Below are 15,162 nucleotides of genomic sequence, written 5' to 3'. Positions count from 1 at the left end.
CACACACACACACACACACACACACACACACACACACACACACACTCGCACACACACACACACTGAACATACCCTCCTCTGTCTGCATTCACCAACCCGCGCCCCAACCCCCCAGGTGACTGTGCTATACAACCTGTGCAACGAGCCGTGGCTCAAGTACAGCATGAGCGGCATTGCGGACCAGGGGCTGCGCTCCAGCCAGTGGACCAGCGCGCGGCTGCGCAGCCAGACGCTGTATCTCGAGACAAGCAGGTGCGCGCCGGCTGCGAGCCAACATGCTTGTGTCATGAGGGGGGAGGGGCCCAGGGAAAAGGGGAGGTGAGTGGAAATGCCAGCGTGCAGTTTTGTTGGTTGTGTGTTGCATCTTTCGGGTGGTTCGGGTGGCCTGCCGGCTCCGACGGCCTCGCAGGCTGCGCAGCCGCCGTGCAGAGTTGATTGCCGCCGGCTCCCAGCAACCCGTGCCACCTTCAGACTTCCAACATTCTGTCGTGGACGCTTGTCAACCCCCAGGGAGAGGTTTGAGCTGAAGTACCAACCGCCGCAGGAGCAGGAGGAGCGGCAGCAGGTGCGGGTGCGGGGCAGGGGGCGGCCGCTGCCCGTGAGCCCCGCTGGGGCGCTTGCCGGCGGCTGGCGCCTCCCTCGGTCGCCCGCAGGCTGGTGCTGCTGGTATGAGACTGCCGCGGGCAGTGCGGTTGTGACCACCGCTTGGAACACCGCACTGGCTGTAATCCACGACCCTGGGCAGGCCAGCACGCCCACCATGCTTGTGACCCTCACCCCTCATTGAATCTCTACGCCACCCCTGCTCCCAGGACCTGTACCAGCTGGCGCGCTGCAAGTGCGCGCTGCCCCTGGCCACCATGAAGAAGCTCGGGGTGCCCATGCCGCCGGCAGAGGTGGAGGTGCTGCAGAGCGACGTAGCGTGGGACGAGTTCAAGGTGCGCTGCTGCGGCTCGCTGTGTGTGCGCAAACACGCGCCATGGCCAGCGCGAGCGAAGCATGCATGCTCCTGTCTTGCTGCTCTTGGCAGGGGCCTTGCGGTGCATGGCCTTGCACCATGCAAGGGGGGCCCGTAGCGCTTCTCCTCTAACAATTCATGCTCCCGCCCCTGGCTCTGTTTGCCAAGCAGCTCGCCGCCCGCATGACAGTGCCCCACCTTGTCCCCACCCCTCGCACCCACCCGCCCACCCCAGTGGTCCAACCTGTCAATGGCAGTGCGGGGCCAGGTGTTCCACGTCGTGCGCATGCACTTCATGGCCAACTCAAAGCCAGGCGGCGGCGGCGGCGGCGCGGACAGCAGCAGCTGACGTAGCGGGTGACGCACGCCTGCACTAGCATGCGCAGCTGCTGCTGTGCGCATGTGCGCGCGGCCGCGCACGCGCTGCCCTCTTTTTCGCGCGTGCTCGCCCTGCTCTTCGTTTTTGATCGCGCTCCTACTTTGTCGTCCCTCTTGATTGGACACGTCACGCCATTACTGATGCGGGCGGGCAGCTCAACGCCGCCTGGGCCAGTGCTGCGAGCGCCCACGACGACGCGCGCCGCGTGCCGACAACATAGTCCACCCCTGCTGCGGCTCAGCCAGGCCAACCCCCCGCCCACTCGCACTGAATTTCAGCACCCAACTAGCTGGGTAATGTGGACCACCCTCCCCTTGGTGCTGTTGCCATGTGACCTGCTCCATGGCCCTCCCTGGTACACCTAATGTCAAGTATCTCAATCTGCAGCCAGATCTGACCGATCAAGCAATCTGAGTTGGGCACTGGTGTGGGTGGCACTAGAGATATGCAAACAGCAGGTGCTTCCTACCCAGTTCAGCCCGACAAGATGCAATTGTGTTTGATTTTCTCTGGATGCTGCGTTGAGAAAGCCAGTCTGACGCTGCTCACAATCACCCCCTGCTCCATTGGTCAACCTGCTTTGCCAGCCGCCTGATTGAATCTAGAGTGTCAAGATTTACACGGTGCAATTGAGGTTTTATGCAGCCTGATTACAACACGCAACCGCTGACCACTGAGGGCGGGCAAGCGTCATGCACAACATGCGTCATGCAGGCATCCATATGCCGCATGAGGCCGCAAGCGTTGGCTTTGAGCTATGACGATGCGTCCTGAGGGGGCAGCTGGGAGCCACGTCAAGCCATTTACTTCACAACCACCTGCAGTTGATGGGGGAGGGCCAATTGGGCCGGATGTGAGGTGCTGACTGCTCGGCTGCCAGTGGCTGGGGTAGGAAGAATTGGGATCTCCATGCACCCCTCCCGGACGTCAAAGCCCAATAGAGCGTCAAGCGCGACATTTCAGCAAGTCAAGCTTCTCTGCTGGCAATGAGGATGTCTGCCGTAGTGAACCACCCAGAAAGATGGCTGGCGAAGGGGAGCGCAGCGGCAACCCCCGGTACTCACAGTGCCGACCATGCCAGCACCCTGGTGGGGCTCGCAGTAGTACTTGTAGGTGCCGGAGGCAGAGAGCTTCAGGCTGTAGGTCTCCCCGGGGGCGTTGAGGTAGTCGTCGCGCGAGATGGCGTCGGCGTCCACGCCGGCGGGCACCTCGTCCTCGTCGAACACAATGTTGTGGGGGAAGCCGGCGTTGTTCACCCAGGTGATGGTCTCGCCGGAGCTGACGGTCACGGTGGAAGGCTGCAACGCAACATGGAGCAGTGGGGGTTGTGCAAGACGGTTGTAACAACTGCCAAGGATATGGGGAGCGCGTCTGCCCCAGCGAATGCATGTGGAGGCGACAGCTCGTCCCCCCACTCTCCGGTGGGGGGCCACTGCGCTTCAGGGCTCACTGACATATCCATGCCCGCCACTGTTGGCGTAGCAACGTTGTAATGCATGCTCAGCGGGGCCGTTCGGGGCGAGGGCTGGGCCCCTCGCGACCACGGCAGTCGCGATCGCAGACCTTTGCGAAGGGTTGGTCCGCTCACCTCGAACACGAGCGCGCCGTTGTCAGCGCCCAGCTTGACGGTGGCCTATGAATGTGTCCAATGGCGGGGGAGGCAGGGTGAATGGCTGCGCAGGGAGGCCACGGCACCCGAGCATGGCGATCAGAGATCCAACTCACGTCGGCCGAGGCGGCCATGGCCAGCGCCAGGGAGGCGACCGACACGCCCGCCGTGGTGGCCACACGCTGCACGGCCATCCGGAGGCCCTGGGCGGGCTTCACGGCGGTGCGGGCCGCGGTCTTGCTCATGGTCGCGCGGAGGGCCATGGTTGATGCTGGGGTGTTCGACGGGCTGGATGTGAACGAAATGTAGCTCCGGGATGAAGGCGCTGGCGGCAATGGCCCGCATTTATGGACTCGACCACTGCATGGGGAGTCTGACGGCCTTTTCGATCTCAGACGGCCTTCCCGCAAAGGGGCCGTTCACATAGAATCGTCACATTGCCTGATCGGCTCTGGCCAAGGCCAGGCTTTGCTTGGCCGTAGATCGGTACATGACCTGACCTCAGCTACAAAGACGCGAGACCATGCGTGTGAATGTGCGTATCAATTGAGTGCAGTTGGATACATCGGAATAGTTTGTGCTTCACAGCTCGACACCAGCTCACTCGCCAGGGTCCAACGTCGCTCGGGGGGAAGTACTTTCTGTACAATGGGACGGTGGGCGGCAGCAGAGTACGGGGGGCTCAGACGCACACCTGCATTGCTCAAGGACATTGATGACTATGATTTCAAGTTTTTGTGGGCCTGCTGCGAGAGATACATGCACCCCGGGCACTCCCGCATGGGTGCCATGAGGCAGCTTGGCTGATTAGCAGTGGGCTGCTCGCTGAGTTTTCTGTCCAACCCTCCTGTCAGCTGCACAGCTGAGTAGACTCACCTCTGCCTGCTGCATTATCTATGGCTACTGACAGTGTACCAGGCACAACTGATCTGGCTGTGCTACTGTACCGGTGGCGCCGTTTTACAACAACGCTTGGCCTGCCAGCGCCAGCTGCATTGGGTGGCAGGGATGGCGCCACGTGCGCGTTGGCTCTGGCACCGGACGAAGATGCTGCACAGCTAGACAAAAGACTGGCGCCGCACGAAGAGGATGGCAGGCGTGGCGACTAACAAATGCGGACAGGGCGCACATTTTCACATCTGCACGTTGGCGGATCCCCCCATTGCTGCACCAACCGGCGCGCACCAGAGTCCCGTGACAATCGAATTCCCCTTTGCCCTCAAACCAGCGCGACAGCAAGGCAGACCGCCCGTCAAAATTCAGCACGCTGCAGGTGCCGCCTCCCAGGGCGGGCCACCACCTATTCCGTCCCGTAAGCGGTCACCCCGGAGACGAAGGACACGAACTGAAAGCAACCAGCAGGCAGGGCGGGCGGCGCCGCACAGGCGGGCGACAGTTGCTGCGTTTGGCGTCGCGTAAAACGTGCGGGTCGTGGTTCGTGTGCTGCACTCTTCTTTTGCTCTTGGTCTAGCCTGGCCCCTGGGAAGCCTAAATGAAAAAGAGGCACAGGCGGGCTGCACTCAGGCGCCCCCACCATTCTACTGCCCCAAAAGCGCGCTGCGGACGTGCCAACCGTGCGCGCGCTTGGTGAGGGCCGCAGGGACTATCCAGCATTGCAAGGCGCGAGATAGAGTATGGGTTGGGGCCGCCGGGGTTGGGGCCGCCGGGGCCGGGGCCACCGCGGTCGGGGCTGCCGCGTGGCGCTCACTTGCCCTTGCCAAACTTGGAGATGGTGATTGTGGGGATCTGGATGGTGGGCAGCTCCAGGGTCTTGTACTCGGGCTTGCACACGGCCCAGCCGCACTGGGCGTAACCGGAGGTGTCGGTGGGGGTGCTGGACAACGTGCCCTTGCCGAAGAAGTCTGAGCCCTGCAGCTTGCGGCCGCCCTTGCCAAACAGCTTGCCCTTGCCCAGGACGGAGATGGTGGGCAGCGACAGGGTCTTGACGGATGTGGTGGGGGCTGACGCCGTTGAGGCGCCGACGTCGACGGTGGTGGTGGTGGTGGCGGCGGGGGCGGCGGCAACGGCTGCCGTCGGGGCAGCAGCGGTGACATCCACGGAGGTGCCCGCTGACGAGGGGGCGGCTGTGGTCTGGGTGCAGGTGCTCGGCCCCAGGTCGATGCAGGTGAGGTCTAAGAAGGGCGAGAACTTGGCGATGAGGCCGCTGCCGACGACCTGGGGGTTCAGGTTTTGTGAGCGCGAGCACGAGGATGGGTGTTTGAGTTTATAGGAATTATTTGTGCCTGCTGAGAAGTGTGCCAGTGGTGCCGCAGTTTGTGCGTGTGCTTGATGTGCAAGCACAACTTATTGTTGAGCATAAATACGCAAAAAAACAAACCGGACGGGAAGCCTGCGGCGTGTCTGCACTGCCGCCTCAACACTGCCAGGCGCCCACCTTGCCCGAGGCAACATCGCAGGCCAGACCAGAGTACCCGTTGAATGTGGCCACCTGTGAGGGGGCAACAAGACAAGTGTTGAGCAAGACGCGGTGCAGTGCGGCGGCAGGCTCTCAACTGGCTGCCACAACTGTCATCTGAGGAGAGGATGCGGCGGACCCACGCTAATTGAGAATTTTGACTTCGGGAGGGTGCACTGCTGCTGTGAGAGTCCAGGCGCCAGCGGCTGTGCCTCGCTCACCTGGTTGCACACGGGGGTGGGCGAAGGCGACGGGCCGGGGACGGGCGACGCCTCCGGCGACGGCACTGGCTCGGGCGACGGCACTGGCTCAGGCGACGGCACGGGCTCGGGCGACGGCACTGGCTCAGGGGATGGCACGGGCTCGGGCGACGGCACTGGCTCAGGCGACGGCACGGGCTCGGGCGACGGCACAGGCTCAGGGGACGGCACGGGCTCGGGGGATGGCACAGGCTCAGGGGATGGCACTGGCACGGGGGTGGGCACAGGCGTCGGGGTCGGCACGGGCTCCGGCGCCTGCTGGGCGACAGCAACCTCGGTTCCACCCTGGGCGGGCTGGGTGGCCTCGACCACGGCCTGAGAAGTGGTGGGCTGCGGCGCATCCGGATCGAAGGGGCGATGGAGGGTGAGTTGGGTGAGTTGGGTTGTCAAAGGTCGGGGCATGTGCCCCGACCTTGGGGCACATGCGCACAGCTGCATTGAGGCCCTCGCTGACTGAGTGGGGGGCGGGCGACACGCCTCTTGAGGCCTCCAGGGGCGCCGCTGAGCCGCGCGCGGTGCCCAGCCCAAGTTGTTACGCGGACTTGATCCGCCTGGTACAGCGCCTTCTTCCTCTGAATTGCGGTGTTAAGTTGTCAAGTGCCCGCCCGTTGCTCACCGACGTAGGTGGCGGGCATGTCTCGCTCCCCCAGACCATGGAGACCGCCGGGCCCGGGCAGCCCGGGCCGTAGAAGCCCTTGAGGGCGAAGACGTGGTAGCCCTCAGGCGCGTTGACGGTGGTCTTGGTGGCGGAGCCGCAGCTACCGGCCGACACGGACCGGCCCGTGGAGGTGTAGAGGGTCAGGCACTTGATGCAGCTGCGGCAGCAGGGGGGGTGGCCCGTTGAGACACACGTAATTGTGAGGGCACGCGGGTGTTTGTGAGCTTCGCCATCACCCTGAAATCAGGTACGTGTGAGGTGGAGGAAGCGCCTTGCAAGGCTTGATCATACAGCCTCCTCAGGAAGACAGGCATGCACAGGAAGTTCTAAAGAGCAACCCCATTTGTCATCTTTGCGCAGCACTGGGGCTCTTGCACATCGAAGCTCGCAAGCGAGGTGGACAGATATGCCCTCGCCTGCCCTCCATCTCAAAGCGGCCGCATGCAAGGCTGCCTTCAATCTCCCACACACCTTTATGCCTCACTCCCTTGACAACCACGCACACAAAAATCCAGTCAAGCAGCAGACTAACCCGCTGGTCGCCACGTCAAACTTGGTGATGAACTCGCCCTTGTGCGGGCTCGGCTTGATGTCCACGCCGGCCCCGCTCTCACGGCCCAGCAGCTGCGCGCCAGAGGCGCTGTAGCCGTAGGTGGGCTGGAGGAGCAGGAACAAGGGGGTGTGTTCACACGTGTGTGTGTGTGGGGGGGGGCATGCAGGCTGAGGCCGGCTGAGGCCAGGGGTGAGGAGTGCGAGGAAGTGCAAGGGCAAGCAGCATTGTTGTGGCACGCACGCCGGGCTGCAGAAAGTACTTGACAGCCGAGTTCGGCCGCATACCCTTTCCCCAGGAGGTGGGGCTGCTCAAAGCTGGCCGTGCGCGTGTGCACTGGACAAGGCGTGGCGGACGCCATCGATAGCCCTGATTCTGGTTGTGCGCGTCCCCTGGGCCCTTGCGAGGCGCAGTGCCTTGCCTTGATGCCGGTGATGCAGTTTCCATCCGAGTACAGATTGACCTTCGTGATCCAGCCCGCACGCTTGGCTGTTGGGGTGTGAAGGGGGTTGCGGCAGGCAGCACGGATGCGCATGCGTGAAAAGCAGCCGGCTGGCTGCGCCGGCTTGGGCAAGTGGGCGGAGGTGCAGGTAGGCAGAGCACGGCGGCAGAGCAGTCCGCAAGGCAACCGGCCATTCTCGTGGCACCATGGCAGGGCGGCAAGGACAGGCAGGTGCGTGCGGGCACAGGCGCGGCTGATTGTGCGGTGCCTGGTCTAACAAGTTGCCCAGTCACCGGTCTGGTCGACAGCTGTGCCGCACTGGCTGCCAGCCAGGGCACTCTGACCCTTAAACGTGTTGCAGTTGGCTGAAAGCAGTGTGTGCAAGGAGGATAATGGGTTTTACAATGGAAGAACCCGGAGGAGGAGGGGCCGAACAGCTGAAGGGCCGCATTGCGCTGGCAGGCACGCGTCAGGACAGTTGAGGCGGGCTGCTCTGCGGTGTAGGCGGGGCTGACCGCCGGCTGGCTGGAGTCGCAATTCGCAGCTGTCACAAGCAGGGGCTCGGCTGCATTCTCACCAGACACCAGGGCCAGGAGCGCCGCAAATGCCACGACGCGGAGCATCTGCGCAGGGGGCGAGAAGGTGGCAACGGGTGACGCCTCTTGGCTCCTGCCGGCCACGTTTGGGGCGTGCCAGCAAGGCTGCACGCCATCCGCGGGAATTGCTGGGCAAAGTGAAGATCGCGTGTGGGGACTGACACCCGCAGGGCGCCCTGGGCCGCGGGATTGGCTGGAAGGTTGATCCGAAACACGCTCACCATGGTAGCGGGAGTGGCGAGCTGGCACAATGCCTCAAAGAGGAAAACGGAATGAATTGAATGAACGATGCAAGCGGGCAAGTTCCCCAGATGTGCCTCTCTGTTTGCAGTGCCAGTTGCCGACCTGTTGGGTCGAGTGACACAACCCTGTCTGAGCCGGGCGCAGTCGCGTATGCATAATCAAATAAAACCGTTTCATATTTCACCGAGAGCCCATCCCGATACCCCTGGCACACCTGACCTACACGGATGCTCGGAAACCGGCACAAACCGTTCCTACAAGCCGTGGACCACATGGACAATGACCATACAGCGTAAATTTATCATCCACACGACAGGTGTCCGCGGCTGGCGGACACAGTCGCGCGCATGGCGACTGCGAGTCAGTTTGGTCACGAAATGCGGCCACCAGCAGGGATCGTGGTGCCGGCACCAGTCAGGGGCCTGACACCTCTATGTGCTCAGACCTAAATTCAGAGCTCCGAGACTGCTAGACTGCATCTATTGAAAGGCACGTGCCAGCGTCTTCTTTGCTTGAGAAGTCATCTGAGTATGATGCCCTGACAAATGTCCCGCTTTGGCCAAGCAAGGCACGCAGGAGGCCAAAAAGCTTGGGTCAACATATGGCCGCTTCAGGTGAACATTGATTAAAGCCTGCGGCTGAACATGCTCCCGGGCGCAGTCATGGAGGGCTTACGCAATCGCGAAAAGGCCAGCTCTGTCACGGCTGGTGTGGGTTGGCGTATTATGACGCTGCTACTGCAACAGTGGCTCAGGGGCTTGTGAGGACCATGGCAGTGCGCTCTCTCCCCTGCTTGTGTTCAATCTTGCGTGACAGAAGCCCTTCCTCAACACCAGGGTGTGCTTTCACCCAATAACTGCCTGTTACTGTCGTAGCCAGCTGTGACTGCTCTTGGTGTTCGGTATGACACCTCAGCTCAGCTTGCGCTGCCTCTGGTTTGCACATCCTTGCACGTGTCTCTCTATTGTCTACAGTGTCGGCAAGGCATCAGGATAGCCACTCCGCAACACCACACATTGACAGGGCCGTACTTCGGTTGCTAGATGGTTGTGCTCACAGATATCACCACACTTTGTTTGTCAGCGACCAGCTGGTTGTGCCAGTGCGCTTTTCACCCGACCACAACCTCAGCATCTTAGACGTGCCCTTCACTCATCCAAGCCCCACATTCCGAGCCGTGCGTCCACACACTGTACTTATCCACGATGATTTCGTACACGCCGGGAGTGCGCCCCCACGCGCGCACTCCACCACATACCAATGCGAGCCGCCCATGCAGCAACGTGTTTGAAATAGAACCAGCCAGCCACCAGGTTGCGAAGTCGTTGTTCATCTACGCTGACAGTAGTATCCAACCTTTCCACACAGCTATCTAAATCACGACTTGGAGCCTACAGTAGTGCAGGACTTGAGACTGCCATCGGTGAGCTGGCAGTGCACCCCTGCCGAGTGGCGCCGCCTCCAAGCTAGCCGGGCCAATGGGCCCCTGCCCGTGCGTGTTATGTATTCGTAATGAGAATCGATGTTTCAGCAGGGTTAGAAAGCCAGGATCGCGTAGCGCACATCCACCCTCTCGGACCCCGACAGACTTTCGCATAGATGCTGCAGCGGAGACAGCTATGCCAATGCGGCAATCAAACTGCTGTAAGGGGACGTGTTCGGCAATGCCGGCTGCAGGCGCTGCCTGAGGGTGATCAGCAATGGCCAGGTGCGCCTCCGCCGCCACGGCACTGCAGCGTGCTGCTCTGCCACTCGAGCGTCACGCCGGCTTTTGCGCGTCTTACAACAGGGTTGTTAGGATAGAGAGTTTGCATCCTATCTATCTACAGGCTTCATGGCGGTTTTGTTCAGCCGGCAGCCATAACAGTACGCATTGCTGCATGGTGTTCCGCAACCCAACAGCGCCAGCAGCGCCCAATCCAGAGCCGCAGCTGCGGCTCTCGGACCCCGCACAAACCATTGTGGCTGGCGGACGCCTGCCGAGCACACGCAGGTAATCCAGGGATAGTGGCCTCGAGTGCGTTGCCCCGCCTGCCTCGGTCACCCCGTTGTCCGTCCCTTGTGCGGTCGTCATGCCGTTGCTACGAGAGTCCCTCGTGTCACCTCTCGCCTGTTCACTCCGCACTGCCAGCGCACGCCGCGACGGCGGCTTTTTCCCAAACTCTCGTCCCGCCGCGGACGCGCGCGCGCCGCCCTGACAGGGCAGTGGTGGGGGGCGCGACGGCGGCGGCGGTGGCGCTGGGCGGCAACCTCGGGGGCGTCACCAGCTTCCTGCTCAGCCTCGACGGCGGCGTGCTGGCGGGGCGCCTGAAGCTGGACGTGCTCGTCCCAGTGCGAGGCCTGAAGCGCTGCGTTGACGCGCAGAATGGATTCGGTGGGCCCCTGGGGCGCTCCCTTGCCACCGCCTCGTGCTGCGCGGGGCTTTGCGTGGGCCTCTCCCTGGTGCAGCCGCTCTGCGGCCGCGTCGGTGTCGATTCCAGGCGAGGGTGGGGCATGCTGCTGCCAGCAAGTGTGTGCACCCCGATCCTGTTTTCGAGAACATTCTGCTGAACACGCTGATGCTCCTCGCACCCCCACTTGTCGCACCTCGCACCCCCACTGGTCACACCCACACACCATGCACCCACTCACGACCGATCCACCTGGCCCCCAGAGTTCCAGTACCCCGCCAACTGGCTGGGTGACCAGACGCTGGTGCAGCGCGCGGCGCAGCGTGCTGAGCGCGAGCGCGCCCTGGACCTGCCGGCGCTGCGCGGGGACGAGGCGGCGGCGGCGGCGCGGCGGCGGGGCGCGCTCGACCCTGTGGTGGCGTTCGGCCCGGCTGGCAGCACGTGAGCCAGGGGGAGGGGCGGCGTTCCTGCGAGATGCCTGTTTGAAGAAGCCTATGCAGTTGTGCACGATGCCAAACAGAGCGCGTGGACAGTACGTGGATGGAGGGGACAGGCGAGGAGGTGGCGGCGGGGCAGTCGCACCCTGCCGTCTCACCCGTGTCCTGGCCCAACCCCAGGACCTCCACCCCGCCCCCTCACGGCCCCAACCCGCCCGCTGCCCCCTGCGCCCCAGGGGCGAGGAGAACGTGTCTGTCATCGCGGGCCCCATCGCGCCCGGCTTCACGCTGGAGAGCCTTGGCACCCCGGACGAGGCGGCCCTGAGGTTCCTCAACACCACGGCCGCACCCCCCGGCTCGGGCTTCACGGGAACCCTCCTCTCGTCGTCACAAAGGTGGGCTGCACTCGCGGCCGCTACATCGTGGCTATCTCTACTGCGTGGCACGAATCAGGCGGCCGCACTCATGCACGCCAGCGTGGCAAAACTTCTACCGGCCTCTTTGCTGGCTGCCCCGGCCTTGCGCGCCACCCCCAACCCCGCCCTGCCCCTGACTCATTCCTGCAGACGCGACGAGGCAGGCGTCCTTTACTACCAGTTTGAGTTCACAATCGAGAAGGACCCCCCAAACCCTTTCTTGCGACACAACGTGTCCGTCCTCGCGGCGCGGGACGACGTACTGCTGTCACTCAACGCGCAGTGCCCGCAGGCGCGCTGGGAGCGCGACGGGCCACAGCTGGCGGCCGCCGCGGCGACATTCAGGCTGACGCGCAAGCCGCCGGCGCGACGGCGGCGGCAGCCGTACTGATGATCTGCGGTTCGGCTGTTTTGCTGCGTGACGTGCCTGTGGCGGTGATCGCAAGTAAGGCACAAATGTAGTTGCTCTCAGATGTGTCAGAAGAGCGGTCACATTATGCAGCACGTGAACGTTGAGTCAGTCATGTGTGAAGCCATGGCTTCAGTGACTGAGTCTCGCAGCATGTCTCTGCAGCTGTGTGGTACGCCAGCAGGGCGCTGGAATGTGATAGCCAGCAACAGATGTGCTCGGTAAGCCGTCGGCCAAACCCTGCGAGGCAGCCCACCCCTCTCCCCCCTACTGCCGCTGCTGCTACCAGCGTGTTTGTCGCCGCCCCTCCCCCGCGCCAACCCCTCCCCCGCTTCCTGTGATGTTGGGTGCGGTTCACGGCGTTGCCATCACCTGTTTCAACCCGCGGCGCGCATGTGGCAATTATGCTATTGGGCCGCTTGTTTGGGGGCGATTTTCATTGCAACCAAGCAGCTGCTCATGCAACGCCTATCGGCCACGACAGCATCCCTGAGCGAAGGACGGGGTAGCCATGATTCCTATGCGCTACGACGCGCAGGATTGCACAAGGCCACAGTGACCTGCCCACGAAGTGCGGGAAGCCATGAGACCCGGGGAACCGCTGGCGACTGACCGTAACTGGCAGTGTGCGCGTGGCGGCGGACCTAGCGCAGGTGTGCCATCGGTGCGTGACCGTCGCAACTGACATGCAGCTATTGAAGGGGCTTGCGCCAATATGGGAGGCGTGGCTGATTTCATCTGTTGCCACAGGTGACATCCTGGCCAGAGCAGTTGCGAGGGCTGAGGCGCTGGTCTGCAGGTGAGAGGTGACGCCTGATCACGAGTTCACGACAGCGGGAAAATACTTCAAGCCGTAGCAGCAGCCTGATCAAATGCCAATAGTTGTTGCTGATACTATCAGCCACTCAGAGGCGCAGCTTTTGCGCGTGACGTAGATCACGGGACGGTGCTCTGCGCTTTGATAGGCCCACAGCACCGCAATAGTACGTTTATGAGGCATGTTGTGATTGGTGGCGGCATCGGCGGCGTCTGCTGTGTGGAGGAGCTCTGCCGCCTGGTGCCGCAAGATGTTGTGACATTGGTGACCGCCTCCCCGGCCCTAAAGGTCAGTGCCAGACCGGCCAGGACCCCGCATACTCTGGCAGAAGCGTTGCCGTGGGGTGGCGGCTGGCCGTTGTTTCATGCCTGCCCGCACGGGTCCTGCGTGACATCAGCACTGCCAGGGCGCTGCTGCCTGCTCGCCCTGTTGCAGGGCGTCTCTGGAGTGGTGCGGCTTTCCAAGTACGTGGAGGAGTTCAAAGGTGAGCAAAGGTGATCAAGGAAGGTTGGTTTGTGAGCTGTATTGGTGAGCTTTCAGCAATGCAAGTGAAGGCTCTGCCTTTGCAGCTTCGAAACCAAACCTTCCGCGCCGCCAACCCCTTGTGGCCTGTGCAGTGGTGGAAAGGCGTGCGGAGTCTATGGTGCGCCGCAACCTGCGCATCGTCCGCGGCCGCGTGGTCGGCCTTGATTTGGCAGCCAGGACAGTCAGCCTGGCTGTAACGCACCAAGGCCCCACCACCCAGCAGCAGCAACAGCAGCAGCGGCAACAGCAGCAGCAGCAGTCTGGAACAGAGGAGGCCGAGGAGCTCCTGCCCTACGATACCCTCTGCATCTGCGCCGGCGCACGGCCAAAGGTGAGTGAGAAATGTGGCATGCGCTGGATTCGCTGCATCGTCAACAGCGCCCATACGCACCGCATGCCCCCGGGTTGCATTGTTTCCACCGACGCCACTGCGTGTCAGCGCGTCCCGCCTGTGCCTTGGCGGCCCTGGCGCACATGCACGGCTGCCATGAGAACGCTTATACACGCGCGACGCGTCGCCCAGGTGCTGGCGCACCACGACCGGGTGGTCACGCTGCGCGACACCGAGTCAATGCAGGTGAGGCTGGGTCAATGCTGTGCGTGCACACCACCACACACGGCACAACCAAGCAAGCGTTGCTGCCAGCCTGCTGTTTCCAGGCTCAAAAGCCTTCACACCTAGCGTGTGCACAACCGCAAGCTTCTGCTCTTGGCGCGCTTCTGCTCTGGCGGGTTGGTAGGAGTGTCACAACAAACGGTGTCCGCTAACACCGCTGCTTGCCGCCCCGCAGGACTTCGCGCACCGGCTGGCGGGCTCGCGGCGCGTGGTGGTGGTGGGCAACGGCGGCATCGCCCTGGAGCTTGTGTGCGTGGGCAGGGGCCTGGCTGGGCGGGTGGGGGCAGAGCGCTGCTGGAGGCTGCACTTGGGGCACGTGGGCAGCGACTGCAGCGCGGGCGCTTGAGCAGTGGCGCCACGCGGCGCCCCTTTGTGCACAAGGGGGCAGAGGGTGTGCTGCCGTCACTGATTATGGCCGCTGCTGTACCGCGCCTATGCACGCGACCACCGTGGCAGCGGCTCGGTTCGCGGCGTCGAGGTCATCTGGGTGATACGGCACAGCCACATCGCGGACGCGTTCTTTGACGTCGACGCGGCCGAGTTCCTGCTGGGGGAGATGCAGTGGCGGCAAGAGCAGGAGAAGGCGCAGCAGGAGCAAGAGCAGGCTGATGGGGGCGTGCAGACGCAGGATCGGGACAAGTCACAGAAAAGCATGACGCGTCAGCAGCAGCAGCAGCAGCAGCAGCAGGAGGAGGTTTGGCAGCAGCACGGCGCACCCGACCAGCGGCAGCAGAAGGCGCAAGGACGGCAGGAGTTGGGGGCCGCGCTCGGCCCTAAATGGACAGAGGCACTGCCCAAGGGGCCGCCTGCCAATGTGAAGCTGGAGAGAAGCGCACAGGTGAGCAGGCAGTCGTCGGACTGAGCGCTGCTGGCATGTTCAAGCAACGTATCAGCAGATAGAGGCGCACAGCCGGGTGCACGTCCCTCCCTTGCTGCCGCACAACGAAAAGAAGCACCTGTCAGAGGGCAAGCACAACCCCAGTCTTGTAACCCACAACGCTACCCCAAGCAGGTCTTGGGAGTCTCCAGCACCAGGGCAGAGGCTGTGGCGGCCTTCAGGGCACAAGCTGCCGGCTCTTCCTGCAGCAGCGGCCCCCGTGTGGACGGCAGCGTATGCACCAGCAGCACCAGCAGCTCGGCTGGCAACGCAGACGAGCAGGAGGCGTGGCCCGTGTGGCTGGCGCTGGCGGGGCCCGCAGGCGCTCACGTGCTGGGTGCCGATCTTGTCGTGTCGGCCATTGGGGTGGAGCCAGCAACCGAGTGGCTGCCCGGTGAGAGTGTGAGTCACCTGATACGAGAACAGTGTGGTCGCCGGGTTGATATGCGGGCCACGCATTGGTGTGTAGGCATGGTGACATGCTTTCCTGCATCTCAAGCAAGTCGGCGGTCAGGTCGCACCCCCTGCTGAGTGTAGGGCCGCGCAGCGCTAATGGCCACGCTG

At 63.1% G+C, this 15,162-nt stretch overlaps 5 protein-coding genes across 5 annotated transcripts; 3 read left to right on the top strand and 2 right to left on the bottom strand.

Annotated features, from left to right (window-relative positions):
• Window positions 1-163: 163 nt before the first annotated feature.
• MNEG_7446 (hypothetical protein) lies at window positions 164-1,307 on the top strand (the record flags this gene model as incomplete). The annotated part of the gene is made up of 4 exons (XM_014044085.1): window positions 164-252; window positions 511-565; window positions 813-938; window positions 1,194-1,307. The coding sequence occupies 4 exons, from the start codon at window positions 164-166 to the stop codon at window positions 1,305-1,307; spliced, it is 384 nt and encodes a 127-aa protein (XP_013899539.1).
• An 833-nt stretch (window positions 1,308-2,140) lies between these two features.
• Window positions 2,141-3,209, bottom strand: MNEG_7445 (Plastocyanin; the record flags this gene model as incomplete). Its single annotated transcript, XM_014044084.1, has 4 exons — window positions 2,141-2,155; window positions 2,402-2,635; window positions 2,926-2,970; window positions 3,063-3,209. The coding sequence occupies 4 exons, from the start codon at window positions 3,207-3,209 to the stop codon at window positions 2,141-2,143; spliced, it is 441 nt and encodes a 146-aa protein (XP_013899538.1).
• Window positions 3,210-4,650: 1,441 nt separating this feature from the next.
• MNEG_7444 (hypothetical protein) lies at window positions 4,651-8,092 on the bottom strand (the record flags this gene model as incomplete). The annotated part of the gene is made up of 8 exons (XM_014044083.1): window positions 4,651-5,121; window positions 5,342-5,395; window positions 5,584-5,937; window positions 6,275-6,437; window positions 6,813-6,937; window positions 7,294-7,319; window positions 7,850-7,895; window positions 8,033-8,092. 8 exons carry the CDS (start codon window positions 8,090-8,092, stop codon window positions 4,651-4,653), a joined length of 1,299 nt encoding a protein of 432 aa, XP_013899537.1.
• Window positions 8,093-9,811: 1,719 nt separating this feature from the next.
• MNEG_7443 (hypothetical protein) lies at window positions 9,812-11,745 on the top strand (the record flags this gene model as incomplete). Its single annotated transcript, XM_014044082.1, has 5 exons — window positions 9,812-9,819; window positions 10,313-10,485; window positions 10,765-10,942; window positions 11,175-11,333; window positions 11,505-11,745. 5 exons carry the CDS (start codon window positions 9,812-9,814, stop codon window positions 11,743-11,745), a joined length of 759 nt encoding a protein of 252 aa, XP_013899536.1.
• A 1,009-nt stretch (window positions 11,746-12,754) lies between these two features.
• Window positions 12,755-14,583, top strand: MNEG_7442 (hypothetical protein; the record flags this gene model as incomplete). The annotated part of the gene is made up of 6 exons (XM_014044081.1): window positions 12,755-12,868; window positions 13,016-13,064; window positions 13,198-13,436; window positions 13,629-13,682; window positions 13,897-13,970; window positions 14,178-14,583. 6 exons carry the CDS (start codon window positions 12,755-12,757, stop codon window positions 14,581-14,583), a joined length of 936 nt encoding a protein of 311 aa, XP_013899535.1.
• Window positions 14,584-15,162: the final 579 nt, after the last annotated feature.

This window comes from Monoraphidium neglectum (genome assembly GCF_000611645.1).
Source record: "Monoraphidium neglectum strain SAG 48.87 unplaced genomic scaffold scaffold01315, whole genome shotgun sequence".
Taxonomy (NCBI): domain Eukaryota; kingdom Viridiplantae; phylum Chlorophyta; class Chlorophyceae; order Sphaeropleales; family Selenastraceae; genus Monoraphidium; species Monoraphidium neglectum.
The sequence above is the reverse complement of the archived record's forward strand: the minus strand, read 5'-3'. Positions and strand labels throughout refer to the sequence as shown.